Source organism: Schistocerca nitens, unplaced genomic scaffold, assembly GCF_023898315.1.
Source record: "Schistocerca nitens isolate TAMUIC-IGC-003100 unplaced genomic scaffold, iqSchNite1.1 HiC_scaffold_440, whole genome shotgun sequence".
In the NCBI taxonomy this organism is placed as follows: Eukaryota; Metazoa; Arthropoda; class Insecta; order Orthoptera; family Acrididae; genus Schistocerca; species Schistocerca nitens.
The window spans coordinates 146,102-160,754 of NW_026045973.1; the positions used below are offsets into that span (position 1 = coordinate 146,102).

Here is a 14,653-nt window from a genome sequence, read left to right on the forward strand (position 1 = left end):
AGATTTCATTTATTTGTCTTTCTGGGAATTTCTTGTACTTTAGCTGTTGTTCTAAAGTGTTTATAATTTCTTCTGTAAGTATGTGTGTGTACATGGATGTAATGTCAGAAGATACAAGTTTTGCTGTTGGGGAGATGTTCTTAATTTTCTCTATTATGTCTTCTGGGGTTTTGAAGCTTCTGTTGTCTGTGTATGTGTATGTTTTCTTTAGGAATGTGTACATGTGTCTCTCTTAAGTCCACCGCTGGCCTGACTAGAATGAGAAGTTTGTGGACCTTTGGGAGGCCTGTTAAGAGTGGAGCTTTAGGATTCCTTTGTATCATTCTTTTTGTCTGGTTCTGTGTGAGGATGCGTGTGATGCTTTCTATTAATGTCTCTGGGTTCCTTTGATATCTTTGTGTTGGATAATCACTTAGGTTGGTCATTTTATTCTATCCCAGAAGTTTTTCTGTTTATACCAACAACAACAGAAGAAAATTATCACATACAAAAAGCAATAGTGGAAGGGAAAAACGTAATAAACGAAGAAACAACACCTTTCAACGACACAATCTTCACTGCTCTGAGAGAACTGACGCACGACACACAACAGAAAGCACACACTTGCAAAAGAACCACACCATCAAACAGAGACACATAAATGAGGAACGGAAGTCGTCGGAACTCGAGCTTAAATTTTCATAACCTTCTTGCAACGTGTGATACATTTCTCACGAGACACGCCAGCGGCAAGTTGGCGTAACGTTGTGCATTATGAAAGAAGTGCGACAGTTATGTATTTCTGTGTATAGAAACTATGTAACAACCTAGTACACACCAAAACTGTATCCACAACACTACCGTAATCCCAACTGCATAACGCTGACATACGCACGTTCACGTTTTCGTATTTGTTTACTAATAGTCGCTCAGACAGTTGCAAATGACATGATTTATGTTGAGAAAAACGGCAACAGAAAACCACAGAAAATATGCCCCAAACACCAACAAGAATCTTAAAGCCACGCTGTAATGTACAATAAATAAGGTATTATTAAAGTACCCACAGAAAACAATATTTAAAAAACAAACAGTAGACATGTAATAACGTTTTACACCGTTTTATAACTGTGCTATTTTCTGCATGTTTTAGATTGATGGCGATATTTGTCTCTGAAACTAACATGGGCAATGAATAAATAAATAAATGAACAACAAAAATAATTTGCATCAAGGCGGACCGACAATGCCCACATTGTTGTTCATATCTCGACAATACAGTTGGTGTGAGAGGTGTCCGCCAAAGGAGGAGGACTGGGTTTGAGTGCCAGCCTGACACACAGTTTCCGTCTGTCAGCAATATACAGATTTCAGATTAGTGAGAAATAACGTTATTTCTGCTATCATTACAATTGTCGTAGTTATTTGTCGCTGTCATTGTTAGTTCAGAGACCGGTTTGATGCCGCTCTCCATGCTACAGTATCCTGTGCGAGCCCCTCCACTACTGCAGCCTGCATCCGTCTGAACCTGTTTGCTGTACTCATCACTCGGTGTCCCTCTACAGGTTTTTCTCCCCACACCACTTCTCCATTACCAAACGGACGATTCGCTGACGTCCCAGGAGGTGTTCTGTCAACTGATCCCTTCTTTCAGTCAACTTGTGGCATATTTTTTACTGTCTCTAATTCGATTCAGTATCTTCTCATTAATTAAACCATCTAAACACCTATTCTTCAGCAGTTTGCTCTAGCACTACATCTCACTACCTCATATTCTCTTCTTGTGTCAGTTGCTTACCATCCATGTTTCACTTCCATGCAAGACTACACTCGTGACAAGTACCTTAAGAAATGAAAGCCTAAAGGTCAAATTTATGTTAAACAGCAAGAAAATTACTCTTTTCCAGAGATGTTTTCCAAGCCATAGCCATGTCCTGTCTACTTTGGCTGCAAATAATTATGTTGCTGCCTGAATAGGACAACTCATCTACTGCTTTAGAGTCTTCCTTCCTAATCTAATTACCCTTTTGAATGTGACAGGTCAACGTTTCAGGAGTCTTATTAGCTCGCTTAGTAAGAAATGGATATGTTGAGATGAATATCACTACTTAATACACACATCAAAAAATAGTTTGCATCACCTCGGTTCCGAGAGTTCCGGAACCTGTACAGAAAATTGGAATAGATATCAGTATAAACATCATTTCCGCCCGTTTTATTGGTCAAGAAAACCACACGTTTCACGTTGTTCCACCATACAGCGAGACCTTTAGAGGTGATGGTCCAGATGCTGTACACACTGGTACCTCTAATACCCAGTAGCACGTCCTCTGGCATTGATACATGCCTGTATTCGTCGTGGCGTGCTATCTAAAAGATCTTCAACGCAATGTTGGACCAGATTGTCTCACTCCTTAACGGCGAATCGGCGTAGATCCCTCAGATTGGTTGGTGGGTCACGCACCGCGCTGCACGGTGTCGTGGTTCCAAAGATGGACTTCGCCACGGACGTCGGGAGTGAAGTTGCGCATTATGCAGCCGATTGCGCACAGTTTCAGTTGTAACAGGACGTCCTGTAGCTGCACGAAAAGCGTTATTCGACATAGTGGCGTTGCTGTCAGGGTTTCTCCGAGCCATAATCCGTAGGTAGCGGTTATCCACTGAAGTAGTAGTAGCCCTTGGGCGGCCTGAGCGAGGCATGTGATTGCAGTTCCTGTCTCTCTGTATCTCCTCCATGTCAGAACAACATCGCCTTGGTTCACTCCAACACGCCTGGACACTTCTCCTGTTCAGAGCCCTTCCTGGCACAAAGTAACAATACGGACGCAACCGAACCGCGGTATTGACCGTCTAGGCATGGTTGAACTACAGACAACACCAGCCGTGTACCTCCTTCCTGGTGGAACGACTGGAACTGTCGGATCCCTTCCGTCTAATAAGCGCTGCTCATGGACGGTTGTTTACGTCTTTGGGCGGGTTTAGTGACATCTCTGAACAGTCGAAGGGACTGTAACTGTGATACAATACCCACAATCAACGTCTATCTTCAGCAGTTCTGGGAGCTGGGGTGATGCAAAACTTTTTTTCATGTGTGTATGACGGAGACATAACCATATTTGACAGAAAATGAAACTAAGTAAATGAATTATCGTTCGATGATCGACAGAGCACGAAAATAATATCACAACGGGAACATTTTCCCAATGTTGTGCAGATGTTACGAATTTAATCACAACCCATCATATCTCAGCATAAGAACATAAATCCTAGTCCGTGATTATGTAAATAGTAGTTGCAGAACATCAGGAACGTTTTCCTTTATGATATTAAAATGTCATTATGTGCAAATGAGGAACTAAGATTTGAAATTGGTGTATATTCAGTGAACAGTACACATATGCCTCTAACAGCAATAACAACACTTGGGTGGCGATCGTAAAACGATATGTCTTTTGTAGAAAGAAAGTAATCCACCGATTATAGTACGCCATTTATGAGTGAAATTAAAAACGAACAAAGTGTGCTTGAATCGCCAACTACAAAGTTATTTCCCACCTGATGCTTATCATAGACGAATTAAGTGTTGGCTAAAAGTGTACAAAACGCAGACCTTCTGGAAAACATGAACTAATGTCATCAGACGAAATGCTATGCCTCCACTTAATTGAGCAGAGAGGTCGCTTTGGAGGGCTGGATGCCGTGCTGCAGGGGAGGAACCCGGCGGTCACGTGACGCTCCGCCGTTGACGTCAGTGGTGACGGCGAGGTGACAATCGCGGTGTGTACGTGCCAGTCGCTCGCGTGGGATCAGGGCGGTCACCTGCGTCGACGTGGAGATGTCGAAAAGTGGCAGAAAGGAATTTTTGCGTTTCGATATGTCCACGACCACACCACTAGTAAAGTTACACGATCTGTTGGTCTATCAATGTGGACTGTCCAAGTATCTGCAACGAATGGTGAACCACTCGTGGTGATGTGAGGCAGTGGCGTAAAAAGATGCCAGCCGACAGGGCTGTTGACGAGTGTCACTCCAAGTGACTGGCGATCGGTTTCAAACCGGACGCAAATTGCCAATGCCTGGCAAAGCAGCTCCATCTGAACCAGCTGCTTAGCAATCGTTCGGAAGGCGGCTGCACAGACTCGACATTTGAAGTCAGCGACCGCCGCTCACACAGACACACACAGCTGCGCGTCTTGAGTGGGCCAAACCACACAGAGACGGACAGTCGCTGGGTGGAGGTGCGTCACACGAGTCGCGCGATTTCGCTTCTTCTGAAATTATGGCGATTGGACTGACGGCCTATAGAGGATGTAGTTCAAGCCACTGGTGGTTCCACGGTGTCATAGGGGTGTTTCTGTCGCCGTGACTTGGATTCAGTCACCAAGGTTAATGTGAACCTGAACCAGCACGTTTATTTCAACATTCTCGGTGACGAAGTGTTGCCCTATTCTCTGGACACTTGCGTTGTAGAAGATGACATACAAAGTCGTGTTCCCAGGGCTGCGTGCATACACTCCCGGTTTCACGAACACTCAGGCGCCCTACAGCACCTCGAGGCGACCACTAGACAACCCTGTCTCAGAGCCGCAGACGTTGTACGGTACTGTCTGGAACAGCGGCTGAGACGTGGCAGCCGACGTCTCCACACACTGGTAGCTCTGCGGGATCTGATGCAGCAGTGGGAGGGCTCGGGCAGATGCTGCGTATCTGAAGAAACTTCCGGAACTCTCTTCCCCGCCGACTTGACGAAGTCTTCGAGGCTAGAGGCGGTAATACCGTGATGCCATTTCATGATCCTTGAAGCAAAAGTTGGCTTGAATGTGACTGTCTTACTAGTTAATGATGTATGGAAAGAATGGGAATCATGCACCAGCTAGTTGTACTTCACCAGTTTATTCGAATCCTTACCTAGATTTAAACAGATATAAACCTTTCTTTCTTGGAAGAAGTAGTAACGTGTGTAAATTTATTGTGTGAAAAGAGAAAGCAGGTCATAAAGCTCAGTCAACACAAAAATGAACCATATAAATGCTAAGGTATAGCCACATGGCTTAATGAACAGTAAAGCAAGGTAAAAGTATGAATAAACATCTGACGTGCCACTGGTTGGCTGTACGATTCCTATGGCTTCCATAATTTTACTGTTGCTGTCTGCTGCCATGTTAGAGATTTTAATTACGTATATACAGCAAATGTTGTGCAGCATTACTGTAATCTGCTGGTGCAGGGTGTCGACTCTATAATTGCTTCTTTCGAAAAGTAATTAATTTAGCCACTTGCAGTGTTTATTGTCCACTTTTGAACTAATTTACAACTAACAACGATATCGAGCTACAGCTGTTGTCATCTCAAACAACACTGCACTTTTATTGATTTTTGATAATACGGTTGGGAAATAAGGATATAAATTCAATTTTAGTAAGGCTAGCAGTCTCGATCGCAAAAGCTTTTGTTGTTAGTTGCCGCTTTCAGTCTTTGACTGTCATCATCAGATCATTTGCTATAGCGATATGCGGAGACAGCGAGCAGAGAGAGACGTATGCCACGAGGCACATTCCATTGACTGCTCGGTGCCAGCCGGTGTGGCCGAGCGGTTCTAGGCGCTTCAGTCTGGATCCGCGCGATCGCTACGGTCGCGGGTTAGAATCCTGCCCTGTCATGGATGTGTGTGATGTTAAGTAGTTCTAAGTTCTAGGGGACTGATGACCTCAGATGTTAAGTCCCATAATGCTTAGAGCCATTTGAACCATTTATTTGACTGCTCGGTTCAGAGTGTCAACAGAAGAGGCGGAGGCAGAAGGTATTAGCGCGTTTCCTCTTTGGGTCTCACAAATGTGCGCTTATTGGCTGATAGTTAGTATCGCAAAATAGGAAAAGTTGATGACAGTATTGAGAATAAATTTAAGGAGAGGAGAAAGAATTAGTTGTACAGTTAGTAGTAATGGCATCGAGTGGTCTACATACCTCGGTACAGAGCAGGAGTCGATACAGTCGTCAGCGATCAGGCAGTCGAGCTCCTTGAGGAGTTCCAAGGATTCGTCCCACGAGAGGCGGCGGAGCTGCGCCAGGGCGCCGGCGCACCCCCCTCCCTCCTCCGCTCCACCTGCTGGCGGCGGCAGTCCGGAGTCCCTAAGGCGGTTTGCCAGGCGCTGCGCAGCTGACCACGCGGGGGGCGGCTGCTCCAGGCTGCCGCACGTTGCGAACCCCGGTGACCAAACTGCAAAACGTTCTTCAGTCACCTCGCGGTCTGCACTCTGACTCACGAGCTTCCAGGGCCTAGTCATATGCTCATCAGTACTAGCAGCTACTGAAAGTGAAACACTAAGAGAGCTGCAGCGAACGATAATCGACACGGCGTGAGGTGTGCTGCACACTTTTACAAGCAAAAGGTCAACAAGTCAGCTGACTGTCAGCACGGCGGCCACTGCTGCGGCTCCCCTTGACGAGGGAGCGGGAAGAGCTGCGCCGACAGTACAACACTGGACACTGTGCCGTCATTCCGTATGAGCCGAAGTTCTGATTGCAGCATCGGTGTGGACGATCCGTGCATCGAGGCCCTGAGCAGAGCGGAGAATGCCACGTTGCACTCTCGCCCATCTCACGGGGAGCCACTCGGTATACAATACGTAACTGGTTACACTGGTCGCAGCTGTTACATTTCTGAGTCCTTGAGGCAGCTCGCTTGCGATATTTTCGACATCCTTTCAACAAAATAATTTAATGTCGCATGTCAGCCATGCTGTTCTGCCCCAGCTTGACAGAGTTAGCACCGCTACCACAGGAACGTGCGATGTACCTGGCTAGGCGCAGACAGTAATATTTAAGTCAAAGTCACACTTATCGTTAACTGGTTTGATTGGCGAGATTGGGAATAAGACATATGGACCCGTGCTCATAGATCTTTGCAGAACGCCAGAGCAGATACAGTCTCACGTTGGTGTCAGAGCTGGCAGTGCGGGGCTGGAGAGGAGACTCTCCAGGCTGGCCGAGAGGTAGCTGGGCTGCAGGCGGCAGGGCGCTCCAGACGCCGCCCTTCGCTGGAGCGCCAGCCGGTGGCAGCCTTTCCTGTTGACTTCAGATCTCTAGTCCAGGCTGGGCCGCGAATGGTGACTCCAGGCATTTTGTACTCTCATCTGCTGGAGCGCCGCACACTTAGCCTGTCTCATCACAGTCTACCTGCCAAGTACTGCGTCACAGCCAAGTAACTGCAGCCAGAAAAGCTGGAATTCCCAATGATGTAATCGGCACACCACTCTCCTCTCGCGGTAATCTCTGGGATCCGCCTCTGAGCTGTATTTTCCTCCTAGCTGTAGCCGTGTTTACCCGGGGTATCTCGTTAGGTAAGCAGCAGAGGCGCTGCCATTCGTTGTTCTGTACACTTCAGAGGCAGTAGTTGCACTTCTGTCCCTTTGTACTTGTGTGGGAACGTTCAGCGCTTACGGAGCAGGGAGGAAACAAATGTAATAGCTAAGCACTCATCAAATGTTGAGATCATTTTAGAAATAATCGAACTTAAATTGTCGACCGATATGCAAGTGCGGTTGACATACGGTTCCTCGCCGCAGATAAAGCAGCAATGAAGGCACTGAGTGGCAGAGAGTGGCTTTGCACTAAAAAGTGCTGATCTGTTCTCACCTGCCAGAAAGTTTACGGCAGAATCTCTGGACACACAAAAGATATTCTGCCTGCTCATTCCCTCACGAGGGACTCACGTCTTTTTGAGCAAATGCGCGATAAAACCCGCAGTGAGTTAGACTGCAAAATGAAGCAAATGGAAAGAAGAAAGCGTAATGTGTCTGTGAAGGAACAGACGGTCAGCCCTCGCAGCTTCACTCGTCAGATCCGCTTCGCTAAGGCAGCCCAGCTGAGGCTACCTCGGCGGTGAGCTGACCTCGCCGGTAAACATTCTGAAAGTTCCGTACCTGCCCAGTGAGACTGCTAATTCTGACGACGTCTCTCGCCGTCGGTGTGGCTACCGGGCTGTAAACATACAAACAGTCGCTTCTGATGTGACTGTGGGCAGCTGCTACTGTTAACCGAAAAATCGGGATGCCATTGTGGTACGCCACTTGTAATTAACCACTGCGAACGTTCGAGTAATGCACACTTGATATCAATGAACGTAATTGACTCGTACAGAGGGAAGTCCACGCTCCTGACCCAACACGGAGACCTCCGCCTCGTCGTGTCTAAGGGCCGACTGACTCACTTGGCGCTCTCCGTAACCTGCGATGTATTCTCGCGAGAGCCTGTCCCCGTCAACTGTGCAGCTTCCCGTACTGGAATAATGCCTCAGTTACGGCCAATGACTGAGGGACTTTCCCTGACAATCACTGTAACGAAAGGAAACTACTCCTATTGTGATTAATCGAAAGTGTGTTTACGGCCGACTGGCGCGCCTCCTCCACGTACTCCCCGACCTGTGTGTCTGGCTGCAGGCAGGCCGGCCTCCCACGCAGCGGGCCACGGCCCCCACCCCCGCACTGGGCGACTCGCGCCGCGGGCCGCTCGCGTTCTCCGGCCGTGGGAACACACTCCGCCACAGCCTGGAACCTCTAAAGTCTGGAAACTCTACAAGCCCCAGAAAAGAGCTGGTTGTGCAAATGGCAAATGTGTGCAACTAAACCATCGCCCTTCAATTCTGCCTCGTATGAGGTCGTTTTATCTGCATTTTCAGTGTTTATCGTATGATAAATTTTAAGTTGTTCAGATAGCATGCGTATGTCTGAAAGCATTACGCGGGGACTACTAAGGTTCATTTTGTCCTCTGAACCTCCGCGAGTAAGTTTATGGGCGTTCCTTCAGCAGAGAGGGCCGCTGGGAAAGCTCGCCAGCAATACACCGGCGGAAAAAAATTGCAGCACAAAAAATATAATTACTGTAGAGTAATGAAATTGCGAGAGTACATCTCCCTAGGTCACACAGCTTAAAGCTTAGAAGAGAACTGTGAAGTACAAAAGCCGATACCTCAGCTCGAAGTAAAGCAAAGGTGAAAAAGCTGAAGTAAGGCATCCTGCAGCTGTTTTAATGTAAATGTTTGTAAAAGTAACATTTGGATTTCCTGGTCAACCCGTACGAATATCCTATTTTATTTTCCAGGTTTGCTGTAAGCTACGGGTAAAGACAGAAGCTGGACATGCACTTGCATGTCAGATGTAACAGCGTTCGGCGGCCCACATATTGCCCACGATGCTAACACAACACTGGCTGATGATGCCAACAGGGGGCGGGACTGGAGCTATCAAATGATGTCGACAGCACGAGGCTACGGAGCATGGCTGAACTGCTTAGTCGACGAGTAACTCACGACAGTGCTACAGTGCTAGTGGTGTTGTTACAAAGCAGAGCAATGGCGCCGATAAACAAAGCAAACATTGCGTTATATCTTCAGTAACAGTAGCCAAAGTCGAGATTTGATCAGAAAGGAACTCAAGAAATTTCGCTGAGTGTGAAAGAAGTGGCGCATGAGTCAGTGGAATGCGTGGTGTCGTGCGAACAATGTACAAGAGGAGTGCAGTGATGGTGATACGTGCACGGCACTAGAAAGTTGTACTGAAACAGGTGCTGTAGTTCATCGTCAGAGGGCCGCTGCTCCCGTTTCCAGTCAAACGTAGTGAAGGACAGTCGCTGTCCAAGGAGCGGATACTAAACATAATCACGTACTTGGGAAATCGCAGACAGCATAGCAAAAGAACAATTACGAACATATTTTGAACAAGTCAGCAGAAATATGACCGTTAGTGTGTAAGGAAAACTACAGACATTCAACGGAGGACAAGGGGCACTTGTCAAAAAAACTGGTGTTTGCGCGTTTCAAGGATGCTCGACATACATTATAGAGATTTCAAGAGAAGCAGTGGATGCTTCCATGACGTCAAACAGTGCATACAGAAGTGTGAGACGTGAGATAATGAAATTTCGAAGAAAGCGTCAACTTGACGATGCACAGCGAACTACAGGATCGACCGAAATATTTGTAGATGAGATAAGCAAATTTGCCCCGTCGTTGAGCAAGGAATTTGTTTTCAACTGCAGCCAATCGGCATTTGAAGAGGAAACGTACATGAAAGGGACCCTGGAAATTAAAGGTACCAAGACAGATCAATCAAGATCATCTATTATCAATTCGCATTCATATACAGTTATGCCGAGTGATTAACCAGATGGTAAATTGGCTGGAACGCTATTTATTGCTCTGCGTCCTTTGATTCTTTCTCGTGTGTGTAATTTTGGCAAGGGTCGTAGGGAATATTTACGTCACAGCAAACAAGAGTGGGAGAACAGACGTAAGAGAACTACAGCTATTGTATGATCACTGCTTTTGGCCAATAGCTCGTCAAAATAGGTGTTTTTTCTTGATTCCTAGGCTGCGCATAGAAATCATACTCCTAAAGAACAAGCTACCGCTCCTGGAAAGTGTGTGACATAGCAGTTCGTACCATCTGGAACCACCAGATGAATAGTACCTCCAGACGTCTGTCTTTTCTGTGCGTATGAAACATAGTATAACACTACCTGCAGCAACCCCTTAAAGGACAGCCAGTTTTACGATAAGCTCCACGACAGGCTGTTTCGCATTCGGTTGCACGCCATCACTTTCCTTCAGTTCTCGTCGCCCTTTTACACCAATGTCATTTGTATACGTATTCCTTAAGAGTGGATACCTAGCTGAGCGTCCTCATAATAAACGTAGTCCTTCACTGTCAGGCAGAAAACGTATAATTTTTAATAACAGCATATGTAAGCCAAGCCGCCTGTGAGTGTTTGATAAGTGGACTGTGCATAACGTCTTAAGAATCCGTACAGCAGGAAAGAGCACTTACCGGGACGGTGACAGTACTGCGACCATAGCACATATTCACCGGCACTGAGCGTCCAGGGTCTGTCCGTGTGCCAGCAGACGCACTCCAGCACCGAGTAGGTCCCGTTTCCTGCAAGCAGAGCTGCCACTGTGGCAATTACGCCCGCCGGCTGCATTGTCCGCTGTCGACGCTGGGGAGCAAACAGAAGCAGTGCGCGTCGCAGGGAGCGCGCGCTCCATATGACGGCGGGCGCAGCGGAAGTCTGCCGCAGGACGGCCAAACCACGGGAAGCGTGACGCCTCTCATCCGGATGACCGCCGTGTTCCTGTTTGCCTGGTGAGAGTTCGCGAAAGTCGTCGACTAAAACAAACGTGGTAACCTCAATATTTCCCTTATTTCATCTTGTTTCAGGCATTTTAATATTTCTCCCGGCATCTGTACCTACTGCTTTACCATTTTTCATTGCAGTTATGCCAGCCATTACTTCTTCCATTATGATGGTTGGGCCTTCCTTTCTGGTCATCATTTACACTATTGAGTAATTCAAGTTCCACAGTTTCTGGTTTGCGATCTGTGTCATATAGCTCTTTTAGATATTCTTCCCATCGCTGGAGGACATCGTCACGATCTTTGTACACTACCTCTTCGTCATTACTCAAAATTTCCACAGTAGCACTTCCCGCTCTGTTTTAATCCCATGTCATAGTCTTTACTCTGTTGTACAGTAAGTCGTATCTTCCCTTCCTGTCCAGTTCTTCGATTGCGTTACATTCCTCTTAGCCATTTTTTCCTAGCCTGCTCTGTTTCTCTTTGCAGTTCATTATTTAACCTTCGGTACATCTTTCTTGCATATTCAGTGTTCTTGTTTTTAAATTTTCTTCTCTCCTCCACATTCGAAATCATTTCTTGTGTGACCTATGGTTTCTTTTCCCTTTTCCCTTTTACATATCCTATATTTTGCTGTCCTGCTTTAATGATTTCTTCTTTCAGCATGTTCCAGTACTCGTTGACATTATCAGGTGGTTCTTTGTCTCTTAATGTGTTTAGAAACTCAAGTGACAGCATTTCTGTAATTTGTTCTTTGTTGGATCTTATCTTCTCTAGATCCCACTTCTTCGCCATGACTCCACAGACACCCACATTTCTCTGTTAGTGCTCCTTAAGCGAAATGGACGTTGACGCCAGTGAAATCGTTCTGCAGTCAGCTTCTAATGTCGGTTCTCTAAATTTCCTCTATAATTTTCCTAGAAATAATATCGTGTTCGCTACAGGGGTTCCTATTTTCGTTCACAAACCACCTCCATAACACTAGCATGTTGTTCGATCCTGGAGGTAACAACTCTGGCTGCACAGTTAAATTGCTTCGACGCCTTTCCTTAATAAGACCTTGTGCGGATCCAAAACACTCAAACAGTGCTCAAGAACGGATTGTACTAGTGTCCTATATTCTGTCTTCTACAAATGAACCGTTCTTTCCTAAAATTCTCCTCCTTGAAGTCGAGCATTCACCTTCTCCGCTGCACCCTTACATGCTCATTTCATTTCACATTGCTTTGCAACGTCACGCCTAGATATTTCATCGACGTGAATGTCAAGCAGCGCGCTGCTAATTCTGTATTCGAATATTTCTACATTTAGATCTAACTATACTTCATCTTACCAACTAGAAATTTTGCTTAAGTCATCTTGTACCCTCCTACAGTCACTCAACACTTAGCCGTCCCTGTACACTACAGCACCATCAGCTCATCCTGTCTGTCAGATTACGTTCTGCCGCACTCCTGGCGATACCTTTTTCTCTCATGAACACTCGCTGTCGAGTGCAAACTAAGGGGTTCTGCTATTATGAAATTTGCGTTCCACTCCCATATCTAGAAACCTTTTCTGCGTTCATCCGTTAAGAGACTGCAGTGAGGCACTGTATCACAGGATCACAGTGGACTGCGAGCGAAATCGCTCCCTCAGGATCTGTCAGTACTTTTCTTCCGGTGTCATATTACAGCAGACACATATCCGTACGTCGCCTTCCCATCCATTCACCCTTCCCTCCCCTCTCCAGTCCCCCTACATTCCCCTCCCCGACACTGTTCTCGCCCAATAAAGATCATTTCAGGTGTGTATAAAGTAGTGAAAAGAACGTCACAAAGTTCAGTCAGCAGGGATGGGCCGAAAAACCAAACATACTCGGCAATACCTATGTATTTTTACACCAGGTCAATGAACTCCAGCTGGAATGGAGCTACAAGCCACAGAGTATCCTCCAGATTTATCAGACCTGCAGTCTTTCAACTATTTCACACAGACGTTCCGCAAGTCGGCAAGTCTGAGTTAAGTTGCAGAAGTGTACTGCTTTTCACCAACACATATACTGTGACTATTAGTCTATCTAAAAGCGTCAGTGTAGGTCCAGAAATAGAAAACTTTCGACGTGTTTTTGGCATCACAGGACTATCTGTGCAGCATGAGGCAGTATACAAAGAAGTAGATGACAACAGAGTGTGGTGCATTACAATCACCAACTGACTTTAAAATGTATGGGAGGAGGGTTTCAACAGTGCATATGTACAGGGAAGCTATGACTCAATCAACTTCAGGGGATATGCGCATTTAAATAAAACTTTCGAGTGTGGGGAATTTGGATGATTTATACTGCACCTTAGCGACTGCTACAGACAGACTGAGGTGCTGGTATCTGAATGTTAGAGGAGCAGTGGATAAATGCATGTATTCTCGCTGTACCAGGAGAGCCTATTACTATCGAGTTCAGTGAAGTAGAATTCAGGGGTGGTATGTCTGCTAATACATATGTTGAGGCACTTGCTGGACAGAATACTACACAAGCTGAATTTTTTAGACTCATATGAAGCAACGTCTGAGAAAACATTGCTCTACACAATGAGTATAAAACGTACATATGTAAGTATAGAAAATACAGAATAAATTGTTCTTCCTGCCTCACTGCGTACCAATCCTCACCATTCAAGTGCATATAAATGTACCATGAGCCAGTGCTTACTCGGGAGTCTCCAGCACTGTGCGCGAGACGCCTCTGCGGCGCACGTGTCGGCCGGGCAGTGCCGTGGCGAGCTGCCGCCGCGGGCCCCACGTGGCCACTGGCTGGAGGAGACCTGCAGAGGCGGGGCCGCAGCCAGCAGCCAGCAGCCAGCAGCCAGCAGCCAGCAGCCAGCTCCCCACCCAGCCAGCCAGCCACGGCCTCCACAGCTGTGCTGGCGCTGCAGCTGGAGGGCAGCCAGAGGGGTGGCCCGCAGCAGTCAGCACTTTGATGTTAATGCTGAATTATATACAGTTACTCTAACTCAGGGGTAATGTTTTACAAAGCTGCTGTGACTGTACATAATTTTTTTAGTTCCTATTGTTTTACCTTGAAGTTTACTTTGTGCTGATATGTAAGGTGTCTATTTTTGAAGAAAAGACATGTGTAATGCAGCACACTGTAAATTTGCCACATCTTACAATATTGATTGAAGGAAATCCTCCTTTTTCATCATTTACATCTGGCTAGTCATTTGTAGTGATTAGGTTCTTTTCTATGAAATAACAATGATATTGTTAAGAATCTTTTTTTGTAAAAAAAATGATCGATGTGTATTTTTTAATATATTCATTTTCTATACCATTTAAGCCAGCCGGTGTGGCCGAGCGGTTCTGGCGCTTTAGTCTGAAACCGCGCGACCGCTATGGTCGCAGGTTCGAATCCTGCCACGGGCATGGATGTGTGTGATGTCCTTAGGTTAGTTAGGTTTAGGTAGTTCTAAGTTCTAGGGGACTGACGTCCTCAGATGTTAAGTCCCATAGTGCTCAGAGCGATTTGAACCATTTATACCATTTAATCACATATATAATTTCACATT

General features: G+C 46.2%; 1 protein-coding gene across 1 annotated transcript in view; it reads right to left on the reverse strand.

Moving 5' to 3' along the window:
• Positions 1-14,653, reverse strand: part of LOC126232129 (uncharacterized) — a 121,462-nt gene that overhangs the window by 83,686 nt on the left and 23,123 nt on the right. The window contains exons 4-6 of the mRNA XM_049942437.1: positions 13,798-14,059; positions 10,803-11,043; positions 5,944-6,286 (exon numbers count right to left, since the gene is read on the reverse strand). Of these exons, the coding sequence (XP_049798394.1) occupies positions 5,944-6,286; positions 10,803-11,043; positions 13,798-14,059 (846 nt within the window). The remainder of the gene's footprint in view (positions 1-5,943; positions 6,287-10,802; positions 11,044-13,797; positions 14,060-14,653) is intronic.